The 9,050-nt window shown below is 43.8% G+C and overlaps 1 protein-coding gene across 1 annotated transcript in view; it reads right to left on the bottom strand.

Moving 5' to 3' along the window:
- Positions 1–5,676, bottom strand: part of LOC129864016 (protein phosphatase PTC7 homolog) — a 14,636-nt gene extending 8,960 nt beyond the window's left edge. The window contains exon 1 of the mRNA XM_055936543.1: positions 5,015–5,676. Within this exon, the coding sequence (XP_055792518.1) occupies positions 5,015–5,216 (202 nt within the window). The 5' untranslated portion in view covers positions 5,217–5,676. The remainder of the gene's footprint in view (positions 1–5,014) is intronic.
- Positions 5,677–9,050: the final 3,374 nt, after the last annotated feature.

Below are 9,050 nucleotides of genomic sequence, written 5' to 3'. Positions count from 1 at the left end.
TTACAATGTCCGTACAGTGAGGCCCAGCTGTTGGAACTAAGACAGCACTACATGGAGACAGGACAGACAGCTGATTGTCCTCGCAGTGGCAGACCACGTGTAACACCACCTGCACAGGATCGGTACATCCGAACATCACACCTGCGGGACAGGTGCAGGATGGCAACAACAACTGCCCGAGTTACACCAGGAATGCACAATCCCTCCATCAGTGCTCAGACTGTCCACAATAGGCTGAGAGAGGCTGGACTGAGGGCTTGTAGGCCTGTTGTAAGGCAGGTCCTCACCAAACATCACCAGCAACAATGGTGCCTATCGGCCCAAACCCACTCTCTCTGGACCAGACAGGACTGACAAAGTGCTCTTCACTGACAAGTCGCGGTTGTGTCTCATCAGGGGTGATGGTCGGATTCACGTTTATCGCCGATGGAATGAGTGTAACAACGAGGCCTGTACTCTGGAGCGAGATCGATTTGGAGGTGGAGGGTCCGCCATGGTCTGGGGCGGGCGGTGTGTCACAGCATCATCGGACTGAGCTTGTCGTCATAATCTCAACGCTGTGCGTTACAGGGAACACAGTCTCCTCCCTCATGTGGTACCCTTCCTGCAGGCTCATCCTGACATGCACCTCCAGGGCTAGGGCCATTCCCCCCCAGAAATGTCCGGGAACTTGCAGGTGCCTTAGTGGAAGAGTTGGGTAACATCTCACAGCAAGAACTGGCAAATCTGGTGCAGTCCATGAGGAGATGCACTGCAGTACTTAATGCAGCTGGTGGCCACACAAGATACTGACTGTTACTTTTGATTTTGACCCCCCTTTGTTCAGGGATATATTATTCAATTTCTGCTTTTCACATGTCTGTGGAACTTGTTCAGTTTGTCTCAGTTGTTGAATTTTATGTTCATACAAATATTTACACATGTTAAGTTTGCTGAAAATAAAGTTTTTTTTGCTGAGTTTATTATTTAGATACAGACTGTTAGCCCTTGGTGGCCTATAGCAACACCCCAAAAGAAAAGGCTTTAGATATGGTTGCAGGTTCACTTGGCACAACACTTCAATAACACTTGACATAAGATCTTCTCTAAGCATTACAGGGATATGGCTCTGAATATATACAGCAACTCCACCCTCATAAGCATTTGTCTCTTCAAAAATGTTATATCCTTGTATTGCTAATGCTCTATCATCAAATGAATGATCTAAGTGAGTCACAGAAATAGCTAATGTGAACGTTATCACGAAATTCATTTCATTAACCTTATTTCTAAGGCTACATATATTAATATGGGCTATTTTCAGCCCTTTCCTGGGTAGTTTATCAGAGAGAGACATAATATTGAAAAGAGCAGACAAATCAAGAGTAGAAAAAAAATACATTCAGCAGTCCATTAAGCAATTGGTGTGTGTGTTGTGAGGTTGAGGCTACGAAACCATAGGCTTGGCTCTCTCATCCCTTCCAGGCTTCTGTGAGGGAGGGTGGACAATGAGCCTGTCGTAGCGGATGTACGCAATGTCCTCATGCGCTCTGGCAGCCTTCATGGCTTGGATCAGTTCTTTCCTCTTCTGGCGCACAGCTTCAGGATAGTCCTCGTTGAGGAAGATATACGTTCTTGGCTCTTTCCATAACAGCTACCTTGTCCTTGAACCTCAGGAACTTGACTACTATCAGCCTGGGTCTATCACCTGGGCCGGTGGTGGGTTTTCCAGTCCTGTGGGCGCGCTCCACCTCAATCTTCCTGTGGTCCATCTTCAATTTCTCAGAGATCATTTCCCTCACTTTGTCCTTCCGTCCACAACCATGTTGTTTCGCCTTGATTGTCCCTCAAAATAGTCTGATTTATGTGTCATTGTAATCATGGATGCACACACAGAACTGATGTCCTCTCTCAATGACTTACAGATTGCTGTCATCTTGCCATTCCCCTGATTCAACTTGTCGAGTTGACCCTGGGAGAACTGCAAACTGTTCTTCAGGTCCTGGACCTCTCTGGTCAGGTCGTCCATTCTTTTTTTAGTAGAATCCACGAGTATTTGGACAAAACACTTGAAACTATTTTCTTGTTGTTGTAACAACTGCTTATAGGTCTCTTTTTGTTAATTTAAAAGATCCTTCACATGTGAAAGAGAGACACCACTGGCACTGTCCTCAACGGTACCCCCGCCGGCTTTGGTCTTTGTCATGGTAGCTAGCAACGTATGTTAGGCTGTTAATCCTCGCAGTTCCAGACAGGGCAGGTGACGGGGAAAATTGAAAACAACAAACAGCAGGGATCTAGACAGCCACAAACCTGGGACAATCCGCATCCAGCTAGCTAGCAGCTAGGGTAGCTGCGATGCCAAATAGCTCCTCAAACCCACCATTGGTCAGCAGGAACCTTGGAAAGCTTTCGATGTGAATCGGTTTATTCCGTATTTATTGCGTATACCGCGCAAACCGGAATGTAGGTAGCAGCCATCTTGAAACGAGGTCATCGGCTCAGCCTGACCTTATACATTCGTATACCCATATATGGTTGTAAGTCACACCTACGATTGTAAGGCACAGATCAATAGCCAAGATACTCATACCAGACTGAATTGAATTTAAAAAAATCAAATATTGGGAGTGTACATTTAAGAGGTTTTTAAACAAACCATGCAAGGAGGACTTAATTTCCACTGAAAATGTAACTAAACACATTTACTTGAACAGTGTCGATGCAAAGTTTGGTTATGACGACATTGTCACGAAACTTTGCACCTGCACTGTTCTTCTTGCATCTACACTCAACCTCCTCTGATAGCTAGCAACACTCTTTGTTGGTGCCTAAAACAAACACTTCCATATACTGTACACACTCACAGACGCATGTCCTACATCTCCTTCCACAGCGGCACATAAGTACCTTTATTTAACTAGGCAAGTCAGTTAATTAAGAACAAATGCTTATTTACAATGACGGCCTACTGGGGAACAGTGGGCTAGCTACGTTGTTCAGCGGCAGAACAACAGATTCTTACCTTGTCAGCTCGAGGATTCGATCCAGCAACCCTTTGGTTACAGGCCCACCCCTCTAACCACTAGGCTACCTGCCACCCCATAGTACAGGCCCAAAGCTACTCTCGCCATGGCAAAACAGGCATTTCCAAGATATTAAAAACTTAATTGACATTAAAACTACACTGGGTATAGGGAGGCCTGCCTATAATGATCAGCAGAGGCCAGGATAGAATCCTTCCCACCAACAGATTGTGTTAGCCAAACAGAAGAATGATTAGAAGGCTCCCCTGAGTGGCGCAGCAGTCTAAGGCACTGCATCGCAGTGCTTGAGGCGTCACTACAGACCCGGGTTCGTTCCCAGGCTGTTTCACAACCGGCCGTGACTTGGAGTCCCATAGGGCGGCGCACAAATGGCCTAGCGTCGTCCTAGTTAGGGGAGGGTTTGGCTGGGGGGGCTTTACTTGGCTCATCGCGCTCTAGGTTCATCAGTTGAACTGAGTTTTCCCCAACACATTGGTGCAGCTGGCTTCTGGGTTAAGCGATTTGGCGGGCCATGTTTCTGAGGACACATGACTCTACCTTCCCCTCTCCCAAACCCGCTGGGGAGTTGCAGCGATGAGACAAGATCGTAATTGGATCGCAATTAGATATCACAAAATTGGAAGTATTTATAATGAGTAAAAAAAGAACACAGCTGTTGTCAGGTTATGAGTAAAGTAAGCAATTTAACAACAGGAGTAATGGCAGTACCCTATTCGGGGGCGTGGTCACATTAAGCCCTGCCTTCTTTGTGTATCTATGCGGGGGCATGTTTGGCAATTGAAATTCAAACATGTATTTGACAGAAAAGAGATGCATGTTTCTGGATGATGTACCATGCAGCCTTGTTGACAAAATGACCGAGCCTCAAATTATTGCTAGATTTGAGATTGTCGCTCCTCCCTCTCACCCATTGTCTAAACGGGCCATAGACGAGTGCTTAGCATAATCGAATCCGCCCTATGTGATATTGGTCCGTATAAACCGGATGCAACCCGGATATAGACGGTCCATGAATCGGCGTATACGAACGTGAGTAGATTACCTTGAAAACAACGGGCGGACATCTTGGACGTATTCTCAAGGTCTTATTATATCTCAGTGGTGCAAACCTACTTTAGGCACCGTTCTGAATGTGTGACATCTGGTAAATAAGAACTTGATAAAGATATGAGCGGATATTTTCTATGAACTGGTAAAACGACAAGGCACTTCCCCCTCATGAGTCTGTAAAACGTGAATTGGTCCTGGAAACATGGCTGCCTCCATGTTCAACCATTCTGACCTTTAGAAAACACCGGAGAGTGAGTTTCCCCTAAGCGCGTGTGAAATGTGTGTAAAATCCACAACAAAGGTCGACTAAGGCTAATGAATATGAAGCTATAGGCTGTCATAACAGAATTATACATTTTGTTTAACTCCAACGAACCTCATTGTTCTTAGCATCGGATGGCGGAACAATTCTTAGGCTAACAATTTATAGCCACACTCAACGTGCGACTTCCACATTTGTCACGCTATGAAATAGCTGTGTAACGTTATACATTGTATCGTTGTATACATGTTCACACTATCGCCACTAGTAGCGCTGGTAAGAGGACTTGTCCATACGTCTAGGTGAAAGGTCTTTACAATTACTCTTCAACAAAGTATACATTTTTTTGTAAACCCAGGCACAATGTTTCACGGTGGCTTTTAGGCCTACATAACACAGCTGTAGTCTACCGAAGAAGGCAAACATCGGAAAACGCCGTGACAATTTAAGACGAGGTTAAATCAGGTAATGGGTAACGGTAGGGAATATCCTCTTGTTTTCGTGACATGGATTGGCGACACATTGAAGGTTAATTGTGGAAAATGCTATAGGCCTATTATCCCCCAAAATACCTTGCACATTTCACAGTGGCTTTTGTTTTCTTATAATAAACGACTGGACTACTTTAACGATGTCTTTACGGAACAGATAATTGGAATATTAAAGTGAGACTTACCCAATACATCGGCGGACCTATGCCGGGCAATGAAACAAGCGTCATCCCCGTAACACATCCCTTTCTTCAATATCCCCTTACGAAAGTCTTTCCCAAACCCACAACTAGCTGTGACCAGGCTGTAGTCCCGACCATCAGTTTGAGAGAGTCCGCCAAGGACAGCCCTCGCAACCAATCTTCCATAGGAGAGTACGGATAACATTCCTCAAAAGCGAGCGCTCGTCTCTACCTGCCGAGCCCTTCACTCTCCACTCCTCTCCGCCTAGCCTACTTCGAGACTCTATTCGACTTCCACCATTCGTTTTGGATACTTCTACCACTGAATAAGCTAAAACGCGAGTCAGAGAGGTAACACAACCGTGGAAAAGGGTCCTGGACTATGTCAAATTCTTTAAAATTGTGAAATTGCACTGGTTCTTTAGGTTTTGGTAGATTTCATTGATCTTCCGGTGTGCACAATCCTTGCCGACATGTTTCCAGTCACACACAAATGCACGCCGACAGCGCAAACCGGGTCCTCCAGTCTTGGCATTCGTTGGCCGACGTCACAGCTGCGCACGCAAATGCAGGCTCTCCAACGCTTAATCAAAGATGACCTATTATAATTGACAAGATGATCGACTGACCGCTCTAACAATGGAAATACACGTCTGCGAAGGCGAGAACGGGAGGGAACGGTCTAGATATTTTATAGAAACATACCAATACACTTGTAACAACCTAAGCATTATTCAGCTTCGATCAAATATGCCTTACCTATCAAATGGTAATTCCCTTTTATCTTGACCAAATGTAACACTCTCCTATTTCCCCCATAAAAAAAAAACACCTTACTTTGTCTGCTTATTCTGCGCGGACAGATTTTGGGCGGAGTCGACCATGTCGCTTCTTCTTCGATGAGGTTTAACGGCGGTTGGCATCCGAAAAATGGTGCATTACCGCCACCTACTATACTGGAGTACAACTCCCTTATACTTTGCTTGAAAAAAATAAAGAAACAAATCCCTTCCGTCTAACACTACACAGAAAAAAAGAAAACCACCCTACTCCACTATTTAAATCTATTTAGTCCTACCTCAGGCCAACAACCTGAAAGGATGGGACATCACGACCCTGTAACTCTTCTGATGTCAAGTCTCGCACACCCAAATACCTTTCTGCAGCTGCCACCACAATTAATCTTGATGGTTGTACAGTCCCCTCAAATAAAACTGCGAAGGGCTTAGGCATAACTCTGGACCCTGATTTCTCTTTTGACAAACATATTTAGACTTTTTATTTATTTTTTCTACTGTGTTATTGACTGTATGTTTGTTTATTCCATGTGTAACTCCGTGTTGTTGTATGTGTTGAACTGCTTTGCTTTATCTTTGCCAGGTCGCAGTTGCAAATGAGAACTTGTTCTCAACTAGCCTACTTGGTTAAATAAAGGTGAAATAAAAATAAATTAAATACCAAGACTGTTTCAAGGATAGCTTTTTTTCATCTACGTAACATTGCAAAAATCAGAAACGTTCTGTCCAAAAATGATGCAGAAAAATGTATCCATGCTTTTGTCACTTTGTTACTGCTTTTGACTACTGCAATGCTCTACTTTCCGGCTACTCGGATAAAGCAATAAATAAACTTCAGTTGGTGCTTAACACGGCTGTTAGAATCTTGACTAGAACCAAAACATTTTATCATATTACTCCAGTGCTAGCCTCTCTACACTGGCTTCCTGTTAAGGCAAGGGCTGATTTCAAGGTTTTACTGCTAACCTACAAAGCATTACATGGGCTTGCTCCAACCTATCTTTACAATTTGGTCCTGCCGTACATACCTACAGTCGTAGCCAAAAGTTTTGAGAATTACACAAATATGAATTTTCACAAAGTCTGCTGCCTCAGTTTGTATGATGGCAATTTGCATATACTCCAGAATGTTATGAAGAGTGATCAGATGAATTGCAATTAATTGCAAAGTCCCTCTTTGCCATGCAAATGAACTGAATCCCCAAAACACGTTTCCACTGCATTTCAGCCCTGCCACAAAAGGACCAGCTGACATCATGTCAGTGATTCTCTCGTTAACACAGGTGTGAGTGTTGACGAGGACAAGGCTGGAGATCACTCTCATGCTGATTGAGTTCGAAAAACAGAAGGAGGGTGGTGCTTGGAATCATTGTTCTTCCTCTGTCAATCATGGATACCTGCAAGGAAACACGTGCCGTCATCATTGCTTTGCACAAAAAGGGCTTCACAGGCAAGGATATTGCTACCAGTAAGATTACACCTAAATCAACCATTTATCGGATCATCAAAAACTTCAAGGAGAGCGGTTCAGTTGTTGTGAAGAAGGCTTCAGGGCGCCCAAGAAAGTCCAGCAAGCACCAGGACCATCTCCTAACGTTGATTCAGCAGCGGGATCGGGGCACCACCAGTACAGAGCTTGCTGAGGAATGGTAGCAGGCAGGTGTGAGTGCATCTGCACGCACATTGAGGCGAAGACTTTTGGAGGATGGCCTGGTGTCAAGAAGGGCAGCAAAGAAGCCACTTCTCTCCAGGAAAAACATCAGGGACATACTGATATTCTGCAAAAGGTACAGGGATTGGACTGCTGAGGACTGGGGTAAAGTCATTTTCTCTGATGAATCCCCTTTACAATTGTTTGGGGCATCTGGAAAAAAGCTTGTCCGGAGAAGACAAGGTAAGTGCTACCATCAGTCCTGTGTCATGCATCCTGAGACCATTCATGTGTGGGGTTGCTTCTCAGCCAAGGAAGTGGGCTCACTCACAATTTTGCCTAAGAACACAGCCATGAATAAAGAATGGTACCAACACATCCTCCGAGAGCAACTTCTCCCAACCATCCAGGAACAGTTTGGTGACGAACAATGCCTTTTCCAGCATGATGGAGCACCTTGCCATAAGGAAAAAGTGATAACTAAGTGCCTTGGGGAACAAAACATCAATATTTTGGGTCCATGGCCAGGAAACTCCCCAGACCTTAATCCCATTGAGAACTTGTGGTCAATCCTCAAGAGGCGGGTAGACAAACAAAACCCCACAAATTCTGACAAACTACAAGCATTGATTATGCAAGAATGGGCTGCCATCAGTCAGGATGTGGCCCAGAAGTTAATTGACAGCATGCCAGGGTGGATTGCAGAGGTCTTGAAAAAGAAGGGTCAACACTGCAAATATTGACTCTTTGCATCAACTTCATGTAATTGTCAATAAAAGCCTTTGACACTTATGAAATGCTTGTAATTATACTTCAGTGTTCCGTAGTAACATTTGACAAAAATATCTAAAGACACTGTGGCAGCAAACTTTGTGGAAATTAGTATTTGTGTCATTCTCAAAACTTTTAGCCACAACTGTACACGTACGCTACGGTCACAATACGCAGGCCTCCTTATTGTCCCTAGAATTTTAAGCAAACAGCTGGAGGCAGGGCTTTCTCCTATAGAGCTCCATTTTTATGGAATGGTCTGCCTATCCATGTGAGAGACACAGACTCAGTCTCAACCTTTAAGTCTTTTTGAGTCTCAGGGCAAAGGGTTTGAATACCTATGTAAATAAGGTATTTCTGTTTTTTATTTTTAATACATTTGAAGAAAATTCTAAAACCCTTTTTTCAACTTGTCATTATGGGGTATTGTGTGTAGACTACATCTAATTTGCTGAGTAGAGTGTTGGACATGATTTGGAAAGGCAAACACCAGTGTATATAATCAACCTACCAATTATTCAAATAGGCCCTATTATACTTTCTATTAAAAAAAATATTTTACCTTTATTTAACCAGGTAGACCAGTTGAGAACAACTTCTCATTTACAACTGTGACCTGGCCAAGATAAAGCAAAGCAGTGCGACAAAAACAACAACACAGAGTTACAAATGGGATAAACAAATGTACAGTCAATAACACAATAACAATAATCTATATACAGTGTGTGCAAATGAAGTAAGATTAGGGAGGTAAGGCAATAAATAAATAGGCCATAGTGGCGACATAATTACAATTTAGCATTGACACTGGAGTGATGGA

The sequence above is a fragment of the Salvelinus fontinalis genome, chromosome 10 (genome assembly GCF_029448725.1).
Source record: "Salvelinus fontinalis isolate EN_2023a chromosome 10, ASM2944872v1, whole genome shotgun sequence".
In the NCBI taxonomy this organism is placed as follows: Eukaryota; Metazoa; Chordata; class Actinopteri; order Salmoniformes; family Salmonidae; genus Salvelinus; species Salvelinus fontinalis.
This window is presented reverse-complemented; position numbering and strand designations above follow the sequence as displayed.